The sequence below is a fragment of the Balaenoptera acutorostrata genome, chromosome 1, assembly GCF_949987535.1.
Source record: "Balaenoptera acutorostrata chromosome 1, mBalAcu1.1, whole genome shotgun sequence".
Classification (NCBI taxonomy): Eukaryota; Metazoa; Chordata; class Mammalia; order Artiodactyla; family Balaenopteridae; genus Balaenoptera; species Balaenoptera acutorostrata.
The window spans coordinates 43,364,466-43,388,093 of NC_080064.1; the positions used below are offsets into that span (position 1 = coordinate 43,364,466).

General features: G+C 36.2%; 1 protein-coding gene across 4 annotated transcripts in view; it reads right to left on the reverse strand.

Annotated features, from left to right (window-relative positions):
* Positions 1-23,628, reverse strand: part of EPS15 (epidermal growth factor receptor pathway substrate 15) — a 160,421-nt gene that overhangs the window by 124,534 nt on the left and 12,259 nt on the right. For all 4 annotated transcript variants that reach the window (XM_057556973.1, XM_057556970.1, XM_057556967.1 and 1 more), the window contains exons 2-3: positions 4,122-4,163; positions 767-856 (exon numbers count right to left, since the gene is read on the reverse strand). In XM_057556973.1, the coding sequence (XP_057412956.1) occupies positions 767-856; positions 4,122-4,163 (132 nt within the window). The remainder of the gene's footprint in view (positions 1-766; positions 857-4,121; positions 4,164-23,628) is intronic.

The following is a 23,628-nucleotide window of genomic DNA, read 5'->3' on the forward strand; positions in this document are numbered from 1 at the left end:
TGGTCACAAAGCACCGAGCTGATCTCCCTGTGCTATGCGGCTGCTTCCCACTAGCTATCTGTTTTACATTTGGTAGTGTATATATGTCCATGCCACTCTCTCACTTCATTCCAGCTTACCCTTCCCCCTTCCCGTGTCCTCAAGTCCATTCTCTATGCAATGACTTTTTTATTAACCCAGGTTCTAACTCCAAGTCCAATACTCTTTCTACTAGAACATGCTACCTTGATTCTAGATCCTTATTAAGATGATATTCTTAGTTAATGTTTATTTGTGAGTAATTAAATTATTAATGATTATTTTTCAGGTTTGAATACATATCAATATCATACATAAGGATTTGTAAGGAGATCAAGCCAAGAGAGGGACTTTTCCACCTCTTTGTGCTCCTTCCTAAGCCTCTCATCCCCTACTCTATTTACCACATATTAAACACAGAGACAGTTCTAATAGAGGAAGTAGGGAAAGAGCCAATTCTGAGTGGGTGGCAAGGTTCCCAGCCTGCACTGTTTCTCCCCACATCACTCAAATGTACTATTACTTCCTCATTTCATCCTACTAAAAAGTAATTTGTTTTCTAAAAATCTGAAAAACACCTTATTTTTCAAGAGGGTAAATCACTACACCAGAAATTCCCTCCACTGCATTACTGTAACTGCTTCCATGACAGTTCTAAGTTTCTTAATGGTTATCTTTCTGAATTTGCTCCCAATTTATCTACACTAATAAATATTCATTATATCTAGTTACAATGAACAAATACTACCTTTCCAAGTATCAGGTCTGGAAGTCCTGATTTTTTCAGGAATACAGCAGCATCAGAAGCCAATACCCTTCCAGTATTGCCCGTATCAACCTGAAAAGATACAAACCATAAGCTGACAACAAACATAAAGACAAAATTATGATTATTTACCTGCCTTTCTCCCTGTAATTTGGGAACTGACTTTTTCAAAAAGGGAACAGGAATCCTTTGACTAACAAAGGCCATGGAATATTGGAGACCCATATGAGAAAAGTACCATCTAGACAGCACTGTCAACCTACAAAGTGTTGTTTTTATCATGCCCATTACACACATGATAAAACTGAAGCTCAGGGAATTCCCTGGCAGTCCAGTGGCTAGGACTCAGTGCTTTCACTGCCGGGGCCCGGGTTCAATCCCTGGTCAGGGAACATAGATCCCACAAGCCACAGAGCGCGGCCAAATTAAAAAACAAAAACAAAAACAAACAAGAAAACAAAAAAACAAAAAAAAAACCCCTGAAGCTCAGAGGAAGTAGAACAGATTAGTGGAGTCATAACATTAATACATGTCTTCTGATTCCAAGTCTTCTACAGCTGCCATTTAAATTCCAATAAACTTAAATGGCAATAGAGGAAAAGGGCAATAGTTCCTGGAGAGGTCTTCTGATAAATGGGAATAGCTGCACAGTTATCTGTTTTTTTTCAAATATCTTTAAATAATTAACTTCTGCTTTTATACTTACTCTTAAGAAACTGCAACACTTTTTTAAAAAATCAAAGCAATATCAGTTCTAAAACCAGCAGTGACTGCAGTATAAACTTAAAAGAAATTTTTAAAACTGCTAAGTTCCTAAAGCACATTAAGGGAAACACATCATTTTAACTGATGCGGACTTTCCTTTAAGACAGAACGAGGTCACCAAGAACAAAACAACAGTTCAAAAAAAATAACGACTCTCACTTCCGTAGAGATTTCCTAAAGTAAAGTTCTATTTGTAAAAATGAAAAGTAAATTTTTAAAAGTCATGGGAATAGTAGTAACATGATACGAGGATATTTGTGAGCTAGCTGTTTTTCCACTTTAGTTAAAAAATTGCTTGCTAAAACATATACAAAGCATTCCAGACAGACCAATCCCAGCAAAGAAGCAAAAGAGAAATCCTTTCTTTCAAGTGCTAGAACATGGGATAAATCGGGCACTCAGCAAAAAGGAAAGAATTGCCCAATCCAAATTTGGGGTAACAAGGAGGTACAGAAAGAATATGGTCTTCCGTTCTTTCCCTGATGCCTTGGGAACTCTGCCTCTAGAATTCTCCACAACTCCTTTTCTTTGCCTACCCCTTGACCAGGGTGGGATAAAAAAGGAACAACTACCCCCCCATAGCCTAGAAACAGAGGCACTGAGGGGAAAGGGAAACCCGGACCAAGCTCTTATGACATATTTATGTAGTATATTCCAATAAGTAATTTTACTATCTTCCATTCTTTTGGTTATTATAATAATTAAACACAGCCATTTAGCCTCTGTCATCTACAGGCAGTTTCTGTTGTACTCTGATGCCTGCCTAAAGGCTCTGCCATATGCTAAAGGCCACAATCTGTGTTGTTAACAAAGAAAGAGTCTCAGAGCCTCATGGAAAGTATGATACCACATACTCTGAACTATTAACACTTCAAAAGATAGACTTGTGGGTAAAGACTTCTGGGCTGACATCACTTAGACAACTTTCAGACTGTACTGTTAGACCAAGTCAAAATTCCAGGACTCTGCATTCTAGAAGTAGATATATCTCTTGAAAGCAGACTCCTGACCCAAGAGGCAGGGGAACAAGAATTAAGTACACAGGGCTGAATGAAGTGTTAGGGAAAATTCAATTATGATTATTTACGTGGAATATTGTTGGTATTATTTTTACTATTCTATTTTCTAATGGATATGTGGAAAAGCCCTTTCTTACTCTATATCCATCCCTCAATTTAGTAGGCTCTGCTTTTGTAAACTGAATGAAATAGTTTTCAATGGTATTTGATTCTCACTGACCCTTCAGAAATCAAAACCAAATCCTTTAACTGAATGTCCTTACTTTGTATGGCCATATAGTTATCAAATAAGTTAAATAACAATTTATTCTCCTTTTTATCAGGTTATAGTTGAGTAAACCAATTGTACAAAAACAAGGCCATATTTGAGAATGATTCTCCTTTATTCAGATAGAACAAGCCGCTATTAAGGATCAGGGATTGACTTTATGTACAACCAATGTCTACAAAGGCCCCACAAGAAGACTGGCCTGCAACATGTTTGTAAGATCCCAGTCACTCAAGCAGTAAAGCAAGGTCACGTAACAGGCTAGAAAACTTAGCAGACATGGGAAACCTCAAGATGAGGTAAATGCACTCAAATTTATACTGCATGTGAAATATGAAGAAGAGAATTTCTAAAGTTTGGATCCTAGCCTTAAAACAGAAGAGGCTTTAAAAAGTACAATCTGAGATTCTTTAGAAATTTCAAGCAGAAATTAATCAGCTGGCCTTAGAAGTTGTTAAATAGTAAGTGTATGGCTTTAGATTTGCAAGTCACACAAGGAGACCTATAGTGATTCATTAATACTTGCTGCAATACGTAGATTATCCAGTTTCTTTGTATAAGGAGACCAGCCTTTTCTGTAATTATGATCACAAGGTGAAGAGATTATCAAGAAAAATGATCTGATATTGGGAAATGGGCAAATAAGACTGTCTACACTTTCAGGAGATTAGATAATCTGATCTATGGTTTGCACCTTTGACTTTCTATCAACTCGGCTACTTTACACTCTGTAGGGGTAGAGGTTAAATTATATAAAACTGATAGCAATGCAAATGATTCCTATCCATACCAATGAAATTAATTTTCTCTGATAGAGAATATAAATCTCTGTAACTCATAGTCCCATTTTTACACCTCACTGGTTCTCCCAATAATTAATGAGTTGAAAAAAATCCTTGACACACGTTCATTTTATATTTGTATGAGTCACGGTTTTAACTTCATGAAAATTAAACTTTAATAAGTCTTAAAAACAACATAAAAGTCATTTCTATTTAGCTTATAAATTAATTTGGATGTTTATATCTGGATGAATATATCTAATGCCACATGGATTTTTAAGATAGATATTTAAGACAATTAAGTGTTTGGGCTTAATTATCTTTCCTTCATTTTTCTGGGAGCTTGTTAAAAGCATTAATCAAAGCAGGAGATTAAAGCACAAGAAAATGAAAACAAGAAATGTCAAATTTATTCATCTGGATGGTAATCTGCATATATACAATCAGGAGTTGAAAGTATATTCTATGTTCAATCTAAGAAGACAAAGAAACAAACATCTTACCTGTCTATAGTATTTTTCATATAGAGGATTCCCACTTGATAACTAAAATAAATAAATAATTAGAAATTAAATGCTATTCAATGACTTCTATTAATATATTTGCATTCATCCAACAGATATATGAAATAAAGATAAATACGATTAAAATATCCTTGATTTCAAAAAGTTTGGTATTGTTTCTTTCTGGGGGCAGGAAGGGAAATTGAATAAAGGCAGCCACATGGATTACCAAGAATCAGGTAGACAAGAAATAAAACAAGAATTTTAAAATTATTTTTGACATCAGAACTCTTTTCCTCATGTAAAATTTTACTCAGAAACCCAACATATAACAAATTAGGGGTGAAATGGTTTGGTTAAAGACGAATTGAAAAGCCCAAAGCCTTAAGCATTCATCCTCTACCGAAGTGCCCAAGGTACCTATGAATACGATTCAAAAACCACTTCAGTAAAATAATCAAATGAATACACAAACTAATGAACAAAAAGATGATACTGATATCAGATCTGAAATGCTTGCAGGAAGGGAGTGCTATTCAATTCATACCACAGTTCAAAGGGCTCCTTGGTCAGCTGATGAATATCTGAAAGGCAGCTTAGGAGTATCGATGTTTGAAGGCTCAGGTTCGCCTGTACATGAATGTGAAGAGTGTTCTGGAACCAGGAAGGAAGTCCAGGAAGGCTTCATAGGGTTGACATCAGTACAGAAATTTGAGGTGTAAGGGAGAAGAGGAGAGGGTGATTCTATACAAAGGTAACAGCATGCAAAAATGCATGCAATCAATGGACATCTCAGTTACGTTTGAAGAGAATAGTAAGGAGTTCTGAATGGAGATAAGGATTACAGATAAGATTATAAAGTGTTATAGAAGACAACTTGTTCAACTGCCATGCTAAAAGTAAAGAAAACAAGGATGGAAAAGGGGACAGATTCAAGAGCCATTAACTACCCAGTTGTTTGGTCAAACACCAGTCTACATGTTACTATAAAGGTATTTTTTTAAGATGTGATTAACATTTAAAGCCATAAACTTTGAGTAAAGCAGATTATCCTCTATAATGTGGGTAGGCCTCATCCAGCCAGTTGAAAGCCCTAAGAGAGAAATGACTGAGGCCCCCCCAAGGAAGAAGGAATTCTGCCTCCAGAACGCCTGCAGACTCAGCTGCAACATCAACTCTTCCCTAGGTCTCCAGCCTGCCCTGCGGATTTAGGACTTGCCAGCCTCCACAATCACCTGAGCCAATTCCTTAAAATTAATCAATCAGTGTGTGTGTGTGTGTCTGTCCTGCTGGTTCTGTTTTTCTGGAGAACCCTAATATACCTAGTCTTAGAGAGGTTACTTGTCCAAGCTTTTAAATGGCAGAGACTGGACTTAAATGCAGGACTGTCTCACTCTAAGCTCCATCCTCTTTCACATTACCATGCTGTTTCCCATATGCCCTGGTTTGCTCAGGACAGTACAATCTGTTGTCTCAGCATCCCATCCAGTTTACCACTTGTCTCAGATTTCTCACTTTCTTAAATGAACTATTTTTTATTAATCACTACACTAAAATAAACCAGGATGAATTTAGTACACCTCTACTGTATACATCTAACTTCTGGCCAAGCTAGTAGTGTCTAAGTGCTCTAACCACTGAACAAGTGATGAAATTGTAAAGAGGACTAACGATAAGTCCACTTTTTTCCTGACTCTTTACAGATAAAACACAACTAACACCTTTTCAAGGACACCATGCAAAAGACTCAGTGAAAAGTATCCTCAGACACAAGCAACCAAGGACAGGTAACTCCCTATATCCGTTTGAGATTGTGGCAGAAATATTTTACACTGGTGCTTCTGCTGGCTCCTGGTGCTACTGACTGATGTGCCAGGCAGTACAGTGACATGTGCAATGACCTGCGAGATCCATCAGGCCACTAGGCGGCCAAGTAAGTGAGAAATTACAGGTTAGGCGCAAATGAAGTATGCGTGAGGAGTCAACAGTCTAAAAACTCGAGGTGGTTTTGTCATTTATTGTATGGTATAATTCTACAACTGTTTATTTATTTTGTTGTTTGACAATCTTTTTTTCTTTTTTTTATCCAGTAAACCCTTTCAGGAACAATGAGCTAAAGAGAAGAAATTATATGTTTAATACAAAATTAAGTACTAAATTTTCATTTCTCTAGAAAATGGATAGACAATTTGCATAAAAATTTTAAGGCTACTTCTATTTATCATAGAGCTATAGTGGCATCACTGTTAATGAGTTAGCTGCAAATGCCAAAATTTACAAATGTTTTCACATATCCCTGGTTTAAATTTTAAGTATAAAAATGGTATTGAAAACAAAAAAATACTTAAACATGGCAATATGTGTTCCCTACTTGCAACCTGTCATCAGATTTTAAAGGCTGGAATCTTTGAAAGACTGACTTTATACATCCAACCTAAGTGTCTCAGTATTGAATCTTTTTGAAAACAAGTCCTCTAATGACTGGTTGCATATTGTTCAAAATCAGTGGGAAATTTTTAATCAAAGATTAAAGTTCAATGAATAAAAATCCAAAAAAAAAAACTTCAGCTATTGAAGCTTTTAGCAAATATCAATTATTAGAAAGTTTGCCAAGACATTGAAACATATCCCTCAAAAGCAAGGGAAGTACTAAACAAATTAAATGATGAGAGTTCAAACAGAATACAAGATTTTATTTTGAAATTCTATCATTACACTTTGTAATGAATTCTAGAAGTTCCATCAAAAGTCTTCCTATTTTTAACTGGATAAATGTATATTCTATACTGGAATGACATGAAATTACAGAGAGCCTATGATTTCACAGCATCTAAATTTAGTGGAACATGTAAAATAATCATAAATAGGGACAAATTATATGACAAGATTTGTCTTATTAAAAATTTGTCAAAGAGTACCTTTAATAGAGGCAAAAAGACAATGCCTGTGAAAATACTGGGGCTGATAAATTTACAGTTTTCAATAAGAAAAAAATTAGAATTAACAATATTCTCCATTTAGCAAAATTGCTTCTGAGGTAGCCAGGTAGTTCACAACATATAGAGAGAGTATGTTAGCAATTAAAAATAGCACTGCTGGGAATTTCCTGGTGGTCCAGTGGTTAGGATTTGGTGCTTTCACTGCCGTAGGCCCGGGTTCAGTCCCTGGTCGGGGAGCTAAGATCCCACAAGCTAAGCAGCATGGCCAAAAAATATATATATATAGCACTGGTTACAGAGAAGAGTCAACTGTAAGGGTTAACAACTACACACCATAAAATGACTTTGAAAAATGCTGCAGATAACTTTATGAAAAAAATTAAAACTAGATAAACTACATTGGAAAATAATGACATTGTTCAGAAAAGTATTAGTGACACAACATTAGAGACAGATATGTCTAAGAAGCTGACAAAAAATATGACTATTACCCAGAATAACTATTCTGCTTTTGTTTTTAAATATTCTCATAATCAATGTAAAGACTTTATTTTGTTGTACTATAGAACAAATATTTTATAAAATTTTATTTCTGAAAGCAGAACTATTTTACTGATCTACCAATGTAATAAAACCATTTTGATGGCCAAAAAAAAAAAAAAAAGTCAAAAAACATATAAAACTTTAAATATTTGTAATGTCCCTTTCATTCTCAAACATGTCCCAGTTTGAATAAAAAATTACATATTCACCCTACACCCAGAGAAGGGTATAAATACTTTGTTAGAGAAAGCAAATGAAATACATTCCATCAATAACAAAGAGTTATTTAAAGACAATTCAGTTGAATTTTTAGTACCCAGAAAAAAATTGATAAATAGTAAGAAATTCTGAACTCCAAACTGTACCTTATTAATCATCACATTATAGACTCACTGGTTACTACATAAATACATTTGAGAAAGCATTAGCTCACTAAGTGAATAAGTTAAGTACAGCCTGTGCTAATTAACTATACTAATACGATACAGCTAAGTGAGAATGGAAAAAGCCATCCAAATTGCCAATTTACTCTTCAAAGTAAGATGATCAAAGAGTGTTTGGTGTATCTTGGTAAAATTGGCTTTTTTTTTTTAACTGAAATATGATCATTTTAGATTTAAAAAACATCACACATACACAACACGCATAGCGAATGCACGGAGAAAAAATTTTGAGAGGCACAGCTAAAATGGTAACAGTAATTATCTCTGTATAATGGAATTATAAATGATTTTTACACTCTTCTTTATACTACTCTGTGTTCTCTGAAAACGTTTTTTATAATAAGCACTTCCTACTTTTATAATTAGAGTAAAACAATAAAGCTATTTTCAGTTTGGGGAAAAATGTAAAAATCCGAAAATCTGACATCAGTATGCAAAGTTACATATAAATTTTTAGTAACTAATTTCTAAAGGAAAACTTTTAAACTAAAGTTATCAAAATCAAAATCTGACTTTTAAAAATTCTAACACTATTATAATTTAAAGCAATTATTTATTCATTGGCTAGATCATAAACACCTATCAGTTGTCATAAAGTAAAATATTCATAAATGTAAGAAGAATTCCTTCTAAAGAGTCAATAGCTATTTATTACTACTCTGAAAAAAATGTTAAGTGCTTGAAAATAAGAGATGTTGGAATGCCAATATAGTTTTGTAAAAAAAAACACTCACATTTTGGTATCAGGCCTAAATTCAAAGCCCATTCCACTACTTCTTAGGTGTATGATCTTGAACAACTTATTTCACCTCTTTGCAAAGCCTGCATCCTTATCTGTAAAGTGCTAATGACACCTATTCTTCATAGGTTTTGTATGAGTTAAATTAATTGAATTAAAAAGAGATGGCTAAGGAGTAGGTCGTGTCTATTATATATTTGGCTTATGGAACGCTAAAAAAAAAAAAAAAAAAAGAGATGGCTCATTGTTCCCTAATATCCTTTACTCTCTTCTTTCTTTAGTAATAATACCCCTAAATCTTACTTGAACATGTAGACATCTACCTAAAGCTATATTTCTCATCCGCTCTTGCAATCCCAGTTCCCCTCAATGAAATGTGAAAGGAAATAATGTGCCCAACTCCCAGGTTGTGCACCTACAGGGAAGGAGAATGCGTTCTACCTCACGGTCTTTCTTCCAGCTGTCCAGAAGGCAGATTTGGTGGTGAAACATGGAGCAGCTACCCAGACTGACAGATGGAAAACGTGGTTGAGAATAAAAGAGCAATAGAGAAAAGGGCTTAGGTCTCTGACACTATCATGAAGCTGCCATATCAGCCCTATACCACTTATCTTACTTGGACAGTTACTTGAGAGAGATAAATTCTCTCTTGTTTAAGCCACTGTGATCCTAACCAATGCAGTGAAAACCAAAAAAACAAAAAACAAAAAAGAAAAGAAAAGGGTGGGGCTGCTATTTTTATTAAGAAAAAATCAAGTATAACAAATTTTACTAAGGAGACTTCCCTGGCGGTCCAGTAGTTAAGACTCTTGTGCTTCCAATGCAAGGTGAGGGTCCAATCCCTGGTCGGGGAACTAAGATCCTACATGCCTGCCGCAGGGCAGAAAAAAATTTTTTTTACTAAGAAAAAAAGTTATACCATCCTAAGGTCTGGTAGGTTGTATTATCATCCTCAATCATTTATTCTCCTCTTACAAGAGTATTAACAGTCCTGCCTGTTGCCATGTGACTTGTAGTGCCTCTCTGTGGATACCCTACTGTTGGCTTGGCCATGTGACTTACTTTGGCCAATGAAATATGAGAACGTTCCAGTTCCAAGTAGAAGCTTTAAGAGCTATTGTGTGTTTCCACCAGCTCTTGCTCTTTTCTCTCTGCCAAGAGAACAGTAAGTCACAAATAGGGGGTGCTCCTTCGGCCTGGATCCTGAAATGAAAAAGAATCGTGGAGTAGAACCATAGCTGATTACTAGGGAACCTATAATGTGAGCAATAAACAAACCTTTGTTATTATAAGCTACTCATATTTTGGGTTGTTTCTTAGTGCAGCATAATCTAGCAAAAGTTAACACATAGGTAATCTAACACCAAAGTATACCAGGTAGTGGTGGGGGGGAGAAAGAAGAGGTCTTGGTTATTAGGGAAATTCACAAGTTAATAAACAAGTATCAAGAGTTGCTTCACATGAAACTTTTAGTTTCATGTTAGCAGGAGTTATGTGGTGGGAGGAGGTGCTGGATTATATGACTTTGAGAGTCTATGACTCTATAGTGCACAAAATGAACTGAAACTTTAAATAGTATCAGGCTTATTGTAAATGGTTATAGTACAATGCGGAAAAGGTAAAAATAGACAGACATTCTCTAAAACAAAATGCCAATCTTTTTCTCAGTTAATCACAAGGTCCTGTGATACAGAGAATAACCAAAGAATAAATAAATAAAGAGGGGAGTGAGTATGAATATAAAGGAGTAGCATGAAGGATCTTTGGGATGGAACAGTTCTTTATCTTAATTATGGTTATAGCTACATGAATCCACACATGAAAACACTGCATATGCACAGAACAACACATATACACACAAATAAGTATCTATAAATTTGTTGACATTTGAATAAAGTGTGTGAATTGTGCCAATGTCAATTTCCTGATTTTGCTCTTGTACTATAAGAATACTAGGTGTTACAACGATTAGGGACAACTGGATGAAGGGTATATGGGACCTCTCTGTACTACTTTCTGCAACTTCCCACGAAAAGGTGGTGTCAAAGACCATGATGAAGTAGAGAGAAGGTGGTAATCCAGACAAAAAGAATACTGTGTATAAAGGCAAAGAGATACAGAAGTCCAGGTAGTGAAATGGAGACAAAGGAATAGATTTTATTCTTTCAAATAAACCACTCAAAATCTTTTTATTCTCTCTAAAAATTTAAGAAATGATTAACAACTCAGTACTAGTGAACATAAAAAACAAATAAGCGTTATAAAGCACACGATTTTCTGGGTAATTTGCCATGCAAGTGTATTTGACATGTTAACACACAAAACTTCAGCTATTTAGAACTCAGCCTTCTAATACTCCATTTTCAAGAGATCTGAGGAACCGGAAGGGGAACTAGCCCCTACATCCTTTCAGTTCCTCCACAACCACCCCAACCACCCTGCCAATAATGGAACAGCAACTCCTACCACCAAAGTACCAACTGAATACAACCAGACGAGCCTGTGCTTTTACACACATCATGTGACCGGCTTGCAGGGAAGGAGACTAAAACCTTCCGACAGGACTGTGATGTCTAAAAAAGACTTGTGTATTTCACAATACAAAGGAAAACAGAGCGGAAACAAACAGTAAACGGAAGAAGACAAGAATGAAAAAATAAAGAGGAGCGACAGTGATCGACAGCAATCCAAACTGACAAAGGAAATAGCAATCAGAAGCTGTCTGGAGAGTCAAGAGCAAGTCAGTAATAAAGAAACTTTAAAAAGGAGCTGGGTATAGAGGGTAGAGAAAAGCAAGTCATCTGAGCAGTCCTCACTGTGAGAGCCGGTGGGGAGGAGCCCAACAAAACACAAGCAGCCATCTGAGCAGTTCCCTTAAAGAATGAACAGTATAAACCCTAAGCTCTGTTATTCATAACTCATTTAATAATTTAATAAACATGTACTGGATGCCTTCTAAGTATAGAACAATAGGCTCAGATATCTGGGGTTACAAAAATCACACAGGGTTCCTGCCCTCTAAACAGCTTATATTCTAGTAAAAGTTGCAATGCTCCATTCTGCAAACATGCTAACACCTCATGCTTGTTCCATAACAAACCCTTATAAATTGATAACATAGTTAGCAGGCAAAGACCTAGGAACACTCTAAGAACAGTATTCTAAAGAAAGCTTTCAAACTCTGAATACAAGAATACATTTGCTTTGGAGATTATCAGAATTGAAAGATTAAAGGGACTTTAAGTAGACAGAAGAATTTCAAAAGACAGTACAGCTGTATACTACTGAAAAACAATGGGTGTAAAGAGACCATACCAGCAACTCAAAGCAACAATGGACTAGCTTTTGTTAAATCCAATTCAACCTGACCAAAAATCTGGGTGGCAAAGTGTCAAAGAATGAATACAAAGACTAGTTTTGGTCTCTCGTCAGAAGACAGTGAGTCCTACATAAGTCATTCTAGCCAGCCCAAAATAAACAGAAATCACTGGGAGAAGCATTATTTTTAAGCATGAATAACTAATATGTGGATTTATAAAAATTCAAATAAGGAACAAGTGAAACAAAATAACCACTTCCTGCATTTTACAGCACTTTACCTTTTTTTAATATTTATTTTTAATTTATTTATTTTTGGCTGCACTGGGTCTTAGTTGCAGCAGGTGGGATCCTACTTGCGGCATGCGAACTCTTAGTTGCAGCATGCATACGGGATCTGGTTCCCCAACCAGGGATCGAACCCAGGCCCCCTGCATTGGGAGCTTGGAGTCTTACCCACTGGACCACCGGGGAAGTCCCTACTTTTTACAAAGGACATTCACAACTTCATCTCTCATGTCCTTTTTCTACACATCTGGACAACCAGATGATCACATCAATTCCCATGGTTCAAATACTACACTTATGTTGATGAATATCAATTGATACCTTTAGTTCTGACCTCTTCTCTGAACTCTCAACTTATATACCATCTACTTTACATCTCCACTTGGATGTCTCCCAAACATCTAATAGAACTTGTATTTTTTTTTCCTCCAAAAATCTATTCCTCTCCCACCACCAACTAGGTAGGTGCACAAGCCAAATACCTAAGAGTCAGAATATCCCTCATTCTCAATTTTCAATCTATCATATGCAAATGCTATCAACTCTAATTCCAAAACATATGTTGAACTCATCCACCTCTCTCCGTATCATAGTTCATATCTCATCTTGACTATTAGAACCTTTAATCCATCCTCTCTGCTTTTATTCTTTTCTCTCTATTCTCTCCACACAGATTGCAGAGTATATGTAAATATAAATAAGAATATAACATTCTTCTGTTTAAACCCCTCAATGGCTTCTCATTTGACAAAAAATTAAATCCAAACTCCTTGATGTGGCTTTGAGTCCCTGCACGATCCAGCCTCTGCTCGCCTCTCCAGACTCACTTAAGGCCACTAACTTCACTCTGATATTTCAGTTCTTCTAAAAGAGCTCTGTCCCAATTCAGTCTTTTCACATGTCATTCTCTGTTCCTGAAAAGCACAGGTGGTGTCTTCATTTTCTTTAGGACTCAGCTTAAATGTTACCCACTCAGAGACTTTTTTGGATCATCATAAAGTAGGCCGTTTTTTAAATTTTCTACTTCAGCCTTGCTTGTTTCCTTCAGAGACCTGTTACAACTTGTTTTCATTTTGTCTGTTTGCTTTCTTGTTGTTGTTGCCCTCGCTATAATATTTGTTCCATGAGAGCAGAAAATCACATCTATCTTGCTCACCATCAAATCTGCAATACCTACAGCCCTCAAAAAATATGAGTTGAATAAATGATCATTAGTGAAATTCCTTCTTACAGTAAATTCTCAAACATTGCTGGGAATATAAATTAATTGATTCAACATTTATTGACAACCTATTACTTGCCAAAGATTGAGACAGGCACAGTGATGAATTATACATCCCTTGCTCTCAAGGGCTTTACCAGTCTAGCACAGAAGGAAGTAAGCAAGCCCCTTTTTCCTCAACCTCTTCTGAGAATGTTCCCTCCACCTCCCTACGTGAAATAACAGCTGGTCCTCTCCTGAAGAGAAAGCCTGACAGTCTTTCCTCAGAATGTTACCTCCAACCCCCTGCTCTAAATGAAACAATCTCTCACCTCCCTTGAAGCCCTCTCAAATGGCTGCTGTCCAGTTTTAACCTCCTGCCTATCTCAGGTTCTAGAAATGGGATTAAAACCCTCTTTGCTCACCTGTGCAGCTTGTCCACATTATCTTTGTTTTAAAAACAAAGAAAAAATAAAGCTCTACTCTTTTGAGGCTCTTCTCTTTTCAGCAAAATTACTGTCTCCCTTTCCTTATCACTGTTATATTTTAACCTCCTGGTCTCTCTACTTCACTCATCTAAGGCTTTGGCACATGGCTCATTGTCTTCCTCTGCACCCTAAACCTCCATCAAACTGGATGACTTCACCATGGACTTGGACAACCCATCCAACAACCTGGCTACTTACTTCCTTGACGTCCTTAACACCAGTGGTCTCTCCAAAACAGTTATACAATGTACCATCAACATGGATATATTATGGCCCAGTCATCCTGTTACTCTCATAGTAACATCACTTCTGGCCCTTTTACCGTTATCCAAAACTCCTCTATATCCCAAACCACTATTTCAAGCATCTTGTTCTCCAACCATAACCTTCTCTTTCAAGTTATCATCCTTTGACCTTTACAAGGCCTCTTATCCATGGACCCTTTTACTTCGACTGTGATCCATCAGAGCAGACCGTCTCTTTGGCTTTACTTTCCTCATCATTCAGTTTATATTTTACGGTGTATCACATCAATAACCCTCTTGTCATTAACCTAAATTCCCTTGTTCCTCTTTTAGAACACACCAGGATAGCAAAACTCCAAACCTGGATGAACCCAACTATCCTCCTTCTTTAAGGCTGCCACTAAAAAAGTCACTCAACAGGACACACTGGTTTAACTATAAATTCGTGATCACTGTATTAGTTTGCTAGGGCTACCATAAAAAGGTACCACAAACTGAGTGGCTTTGCAGAACAGAAATTTATTGTCTCACAGTCTGGAGGCCAGAAGTCCAAAAACAAGATGCTAGCAGGGCCAAGCTCCCTCTGAAGGTACTAGGGAAGGATCTGCTCCAGTCTTCTCTCCTATTTCTGGTAGTTCCTTGGCATGTGACAGCTTAACTCCAATCTCCACATGACATTCTCCCTGTGTGTGTGTCTGTGTCCAAATTTCTCCTTTTGATGTGGACACCAGTGATTTTGGATTAGCAGCCCACCCTGCTCCTGTATGACCTCATCTTAACTAATTACATCTATAACAACTCTATTTCCAAATAAAGTCACATTCTGAGGTACTGGGAGGTTAGGACTTCAACATATAAATTGGGGGAGGGGGGACAAAATTCAACCCATAACAATGCGTAACCTCAAATTTTTCTGCCAAACCTACTCTTCAACCCACTTTCCATAACAACTATCCCAAGTAGAAATGTGACTTTAGTCCAATCAGAGAAAACCACAGTTCTTTTGTGGGAGCTACCAGAAAAGAGGCTCTCTTTTCCAACAGATTTGGAGTTATAAAGTATACAAACCTGAAGTTTTAGTGCTCATTTTACTGCTATAATGGGAAAGCCTACCTGAGACTGGAGACAAGATATGAAGGAAAAATTGAGTAGTGGTATCACTGTGATGCTAACACATCTGAAGCCAGCTCTACTCCTGGACCTATCGATTCCATAAACTAACATACTTCCTTTCCACTTAAGACAGTTAGAACTGCCATTTCCTATTACTTGCACGAAAAAGTTCTGACGTAAGAATGAATAAAACTGGCTGATAAAGTGAGTTTTATACTTCTTGACTGGTACTTGGAGCCATATAGACCCAACCAAAGAATATAAACCAACAGTAATGTTTGCTATTTCAATTCTTTTCATGTTATAGACCTAACATTTTCAAAAATATATCCACACAACCTTTTTTATCTCAAGTATAATTTGAAGTAAATACCATTTCCTAAATAAATTAATTTCTTAAAATGAATTGAGAAAACATTTTTTTCCATGTTTATTAGTTGTTCCGTTACTCCTTTTCAAAACAGAAAAGAATTTGGTAAAAAGAATTTTCATCAATGTAGTAACTTACAAAATACGAGAGGGCAAACCCTCAGAGATTACTGTTGACACCCAATTGAGCAGGATGATTAATAGGCCAGAACTAATAGATTTGATTAGTTAAGTTGACCTGTGCTAGTTGAAGGTAAACAAGCATGCTGAAATTTAATACAGACAAATGAAGAGTAGATTAGATAGGGAAAAAAATATAAGCTTTGCACAAATGAGACAAGAAAATTTTCAGTTAATGGAGTTCCAAGAGACCCAAAAGAATCAGTAATGAAATGTTGCTTTTAAAAAAGGCAAGTTATGGGCTTCCCTGGTGGCGCAGTGGTTGAGAATCTGCCTGCCAATGCAGGGGACACGGGTTCGAGCCCTGGTCTGAGAAGATCCCACATGCCGCGGAGCAACTAGGCCCGTGAGCCACAACTACTGAGCCTGCGCGTCTGGAGCCTGTGCTCCACAACAAGAGAGGCCGCGATAATGAGAGGCCGGCACACCGCGATGAAGAGTGGCCCCTGCTCGCCGCAACTAGAGAAAGTCCTCACAGAAACGAAGACCCAACACAGCCAATAATAAATAAATAAATAAATAAATAAATAATAAAAATAAAGGAATTCCTTTAAAAAAAAAAAGTAAAATAAATATCCTTTAAAATAAATAAATAAATAAATAAATAAAAAAGGCAAGTTAAATTATAAAGTATGAACTTAAATACACTACATTTTTAAATCATATATACACAAACGTCGTCATTTTACAGCTTCATAGTAAATAACATATATTGAATCCTTTTTGAGCATTTCCTATACACCAGGTACTAGTCTTAACCACTTTACCCACTGAGTCCATTTATCCTGACAAGGCACATACTATTATATCCATTTTACAGATGAGGAAAATGAGACATCAATAAGTTGAGTAGCTGACTCAAATTCCCATACCTATTTAAGAGTTGGCACCAGCATTCAAATCCAAGAAGTCTGATTGCAGGACTTTTGCTCTTAATTCTTAGGTTTGTTGCCTTTATTATCAATGTTATTACCTTTACCATCATCTTACTAGCATCCTTCATATGCATTGTATCATCTGAACCTCCATAACAGGTATTACCATATTTTCCAATTCTAAAACACCTTCAGTTGTAAGGGCCACCTTCTATTTAACACAACTTAATATCAAAATAAAGATAATTTAAAAGAATAATTTTTTATTATTAGCCCACAAATGCATACATTTATCCACCATTTTCCCTATAGTATCACAATTGCACACATTTACCCACCATTTTCCTTCTTAATTAAACATTAAGTCAAAGCAATGTTTTGCAGTTTTCATTGTACAAGCCTTTCTCCCTCCTTGGTTAAATTTATTCTTAAGTATTTTATTCTTTTTGATGGTACTATAAATAGAATTGTTTTCTTAATTTCCTTTCTGAATTGTTTACTTCTAGTGTATAAAAATACAGCTGTGTGTTGATTTTGTATTCTGCAACTTTGCTAAATTTGTTTGTCAGATCTAAAAGTGTGTTTGTGGAATCTTTAGGATTTTCTACATATAAAAAAACATAACAGTATGGAGGCTCCTCAAAAAATTAAAAATAGAACTGCCATATGATCCATCAATCCCACTTCTTGGTGTTTATCCAAAAGAATTGATATTGGGTTATCAAAGAACCCATGTTCCAGAGATCTGCTATACAACACTGTGGTTATAGTTAACAACACTGTACTATACACTTAAAATTTTGTTAAGGGGGTAGATCTCATGTTATTTACCACAATAATTTTTTTTTAAATCATGTTATTGACAAACAAATAATTTTACTTCTCCCTTTCTAATTTGAATGCCTTTTGTTTATTTTTCTTGCCTAACTGCTCTGGCTAGAACTTCCACTACTATGTTGAAAAGAAGTGGAAAAAGCAGGCCTCCTCATCTTGCTCCTGATCATAGGGGAAAAGCTTTTAATCTTTCACCGTTCAGTATGACGCTAGCTGTGGGTTTTTCATACATGAACTTTATCATGTTGAGGAAGTTCCCTTCTATTTCTAGTTTATTGAATACTTTAATTATGAAAGGGTGCTGAATTTTGTCAATGCATTTTCTGCATCGAGATAATCACGATTTTTTTCCTTCATTCTATTAAAGTGGTGTATTGACCAACTTTCATATGATGAACCATCTTTACAAACGTTTCATTGTCTTTTCCTGGAAATAAACTGAAAAACCAGGAAACACAAAGCATTTTTTTTCAGCTAAATTGAACCTTTGACTGAAAAGCACTGTCAGCTTACCTATAACATAATGTGGAAAGATCTGTAGCATTTCAATCCATAGTTTAGTAAAATACTAGCAGTGTGTTACCTTCAACTATACACATTCCACCAATCTGTTATTTGGCTTACTTAGCAAACTCCTCTTTTAAATATTGCTCTGGAGGTTGTCTACTAATCATTCATGCAGTCTCTGTAGAGAATTACTTCGACCAGAATCTGCAATTGCTTAACGTCTATCTGAAAGATAGTAGGAACAAGAATTTCTACAGTGGAATTGGAAGAAGGGATAATTTTGGCACATGTGTATGGAGATAATACTCGTCCAGTCTCTTAAAGACCTAAACGTAAGGCCAGACACTATAAAACTCTTAGAGGAAAACAGGCAGAACACTCTATGACATAAATCACAGCAAGATCCTTTTCGACCCACCTCCTAGAGAAATGGAAATAAAAACAAAAATAAACAAATGGGACCTAATGAAACTTAAAAGCTTTTGCACAGCAAAGGAAACCATAAACAAGACGAAAAGACAACCCTCAGAATGGGAGAAAATATTTGCAAACAAAGCAACTGACAAAGGATTAATCTCCAAAATATACAAGCAGCTCATGCAGCTCAACATCAAAAAAACAAACAACCCAATCCAAAAATGGGCAGAAGACTTAAATAGACATTTCTCCAAAGAAGACATACATATGGCCAACCAACACGTGAAAAGATGCTCAACATCACTAATCATTAGAGAAATGCAAATCAAAACCATACTGAGGTATCATACATGGTCAGAATGGCCATCATCAAAAAATCTACAAACAATAAATGCTGGAGAGGGTGTGGAGAAAAGGGCATCGTCTTGCACTGTTGGTGGGAATGTAAATTGATACAGCCGCTATGGAGAACAGTATGGAGATTCTTTAAAAAAAACTAAAAATAGAACTACCATATGACCCAGCAATCCCACTACTGGGCACGTACCCTGAGAAAACCATAATTTAAAAAGAGACATGTACCACAATGTTCACTGCAGCACAATTTACAATAGCCAGGACATAGCAACAACCTAAATGTCCATCAACAGATGAATGGATAAAGAAGATGTGGCACATATATACAATGGAATATTACTCAGCCATAAAAAGGAACGAAATTGAGTTATTTGTAGTGAGGTGGATGGACCTAGAGTCTGTCATACAGAGTGAAGGAAGTCAGAAAGAGAAAAACAAATACCCTATGCTAACACATATATATGGAATCTAGAAAAATGGTACTGATGAACCTAGTGGTAGGGCAGGAATAAAGATGCAGACGTTGAGAACGGACTTGAGGACACAGCAGGGGAAGGGGAGGCTGGGACGTAGTGAGAGAGGAGCACTGACCTATATACACTACCAAACGTAAAACAGATGGCTAGTGGGAAGCTGCTGCACAGCACAGGGAGATCAGCTCGGTGCTTTGTGACCTCCTAGAGGGGTGAGAGGGAGGCTCAAGAGTGAGGGAATATGGGGATATATGTATGCATACAGCTGATTCACTTTGTTGTACAGCAGAAAGTAACACAACATTGTAAAGCAATTATACTCCAATAAAGATGTATTAAAAAAAATACTCATCCAGTCTGAATTTCAAGTATTCTGTATAATTATTGGACCATATATCTCAATTTCTAGTTGAGAAAATGTAACTCTAGTTGGAGCACTTATATGAACATTGGTGTTGCTGAGGGAAAGCAGTTAGGAGGGTTAAGAATATCTAATATGATTTATTTTGCTTAAAGCTCCTAGTTCAGGGTCTATTGGAATATTATACAAATATGGTTTATGCTATATAGTCTACGGGATTCAGTAGAAGACTCAATGTATTAGCATACTAACATATCCCGCATTCAAACAATTGCTGATATGTTACTACACTAGGCGCTTCTGATACAGAGATGAACAAACAGAACAACTTCTTTGCCCTCCCGGACCTTAGTCTTAAGATAGAGAAAAAAAAAAGAGAAATTATAACACAATGGCTAAATACAAAAATGTATTTGATGCACTAAAAGCTGACTTCTAGACAAACAAAAAAGTATTCAAATAAATTGTACTTACTATCATTATTACCAAGCAGAAACAAGTACAGAGAGAAATATACTGAGGAAATAAGAAGGTAAGAAACTTGGCTGTTCATTCATTACTCATTCATTCAGACATCTATTGTACATCTATATGCCTAAATACTGGGAATAATAAAATAAGTATCAATAAGAAACTATCATCCCTGACATTGAGAACTCAGTCCAGTGGGAAAAAAAAGACAGTAACAGTTCATTGTAATAAGTACATCAAGAGGGAGCAAACACAGTTGCTATGGCATCAGTGACACCTAAGGGAGACATACAAAGAAAAGTCATGTCTGAATTATTTCATAACAAACTAAGAAAAAGCTGAGGAAGTCACTTACAAGTGACACCTAAACTAAATCATAAAGGAACCAGTCAAGCAGCTGCAAAGAGCACTCCTATCTCAAGACTCTTGTACTTGCTGTTCCCTCTACCTGGAACATCCCCACAGATATTCATTCATATGTCTCACTTCTTACTTCATTCAGATCTCTGATCAAATATAACGTCCTCAGAGAGGCCTTTCTGACCACCCTATCTAAAGTGCCACCTTATGGCACTCTCTTCCCTAATCCTGTTCTATTGTTCTTCCTACCTCTTATCACTATCTGACATATTTATTATCTATTTGTTTCTATTGGGAGACCCCTGACTAGAAATATTAACCCATGGGGCCAGTGACTTGTCTTGCTCACCAAGTAATGTCATAATACGGACACCAGTGCTTTGCAGATAGTAGGTACTGAGTATTTGTCAAATGAATGAAGCAAAGGAAAGGAATGAATTTCAGGTACAGCAAGAAACATATAGCAGAAAGTTATGAGAAATGGACCATGGCTGGGTGCTCTTAACCAATAATAACTGTAATTGCAAATATTTATATTTATTAAGGACTTACTATGGACCAGGCACTATTCTCAGCACTTTACTTGTATTATCTCATCTAATTTTCACAATTCTATGGACACTCTTACACCTTACATATGAAGAATCTTAAACACAAAGAGATTAAATGACTTGCCCAAATTCACACAGCTAGCAAACGGTAGAACTAGAATTCCAAGCCATGCAGAACAATGCCAGAGCTCACTCTTTTAATCACTGCCCCAAAACATAGGAAACTGACAACCTCTCTGGGTTGTTTCCATGGAAGGAAGGGAAGAAGGGAGGGAATACCTACTATAAGCAGTCTTTGTGAATATTACATGCTTCATATATTTAAAACCCTATATGTATTACTCATTAGTAGCATTATTAGTTTTTTAAAATATGAACTACATTTACCATGCAAAAAGCTAAGTAATTCCCCATCCCTTGCACTCTGATTCTGATTCAGAATAGGACTGGGCTGAGGTCTAAGAATTTACATTTCTAAGAAGTTCTCAGGTGACACTGATAGTACAGGACCACTCTCAAGAAACCCTGAGCGGGGCTTCCCTGGTGGCGCAGTGGTTGAGAATCTGCCTGCTAATGCAGGGGACACGGGTTCGAGCCCTGGTCTGGGAAGATCCCACATGCCACGGAGCAGCTGGGCCCGTGAGCCACAATTGCTGAGCCTGCGCGTCTGGAGCCTGTGCCCCGCGACGGGAGGGGCCGCGATAGAGAAAGGCCCGCGCACCGCGATGAAGAGCGGTCCCCGCACCGCGATGAAGAGTGGCCCCCGCTTGCCGCAACTGGAGAAAGCCCTCGCACGAACCGAAGACCCAACACAGCCAAAAATAAATAAATAAATTAATTAATTAAAAAAAAAAAAAAAAAAGAAACCCTGAGCTACATAACCAAAATGTGAATTAAACCCCTTTCAAATAATACTAGATTTCCTAAACAATCAATGGCTGAACTAGGCACCTTCAAAGTACTGAATATATATATATATATATATATATATATATATATATATATATACACACACACACACTGAATATATATATATACACACTGAACATATATATATATATACACACACACACACACTGAATATATATATATACACACTGAACATATATATATATATATACACACACATACACACACACATATGCATGCTTTCTCCCAAAGGTCAGGAACAAGACAAGAATGTTCACTCTCAACACTTCTATGCAACACTGTACTGGAGGTTCTAGCCAGGGAAATTAGACAAGAACAAGAAATAAAAGGCACCCAGATTGGAAAAGAGGAGGTAAAACTATCTCTATTCACAGATGACATGCTCTAATATATAAAAATTCCCAAGGAATCTACTAAAAAACTATTAGAACTAACAAATGAGTTCAGGAAAGTTGCAAAATACAAAGACAATATACAAAAATTATTTGTATTTTTATATACTTGCAATATACAATGTAAAAATGCAATTAAGAAATCAATTCCATTCAAATAAGTCAAAAAGAACAAAATATTTAAGAATAAATTTAACAAAGAAGTACAAAACTCATACTCTAAAAACTACGAGACATTGTTGAACAAAATTATATATATAAATGGAAAAAAATCCCATGTTCATGGATCAGAAGACTTAACATTGTTAAGACAGCATTACTCCCACTAATCACAAAGTCAGTGCAATCTCTATGAGAATTCCAAATGACTTCTTTGTAGAAACTGGCAAGCTGATTCTAAAATTCATAAGGAATTGCAAGAAACATGGAATAGCCAAACAATCATGAAAAAGAAAAACAAAGTTAAAGGACTAGCACTTTCCAATTTCAAAACTTACTATAAAGCAACTGTAATCAAGACAGTGCTATACTACACATGGAGAGACATACAGATCAACAGAATAGAATTAAGAGTCCAGAAATAAACTCACGCATCTATGGTCAAATGATTTTTACAAGATCATTCAATGTGGAAAGAATAGTCTTTTCAACAAATGGTGCTGTGACAATCGTATATCCATGCAAAAGAAGGCATTACCTTACATCATATATAAAAATTAACTTAAAACAGATCAAAGACCTAAGTGTAAAAGCTAAAATTATAAACTCTTAGAAGAAAACACAGGGATAAATCTTCATGACTTGAGATTTGCCAAGGGATTCTTAAATATCACACAAAAAGCACAAGTAACAAAAGAAAAAAAATAACTTGGGCTCATAAAATTTTGAAGTTTTGTACATCAAAGGACATTATCAAGAGAGTAAAAAAACAATCCACAGAATGGGAGAAAATATTTGCACGTCACCTATCTCATTAGGAACTTTTATCTAGAATATATAAAGAACTCTCACAACTCAATAATAAAAAGACAAACAATGGGCAAAGGATGAGAATGGACATTTTTCCAGAGGAGATATACAAATGGCTGACAAACATATGAAAAGGTGCTGGAC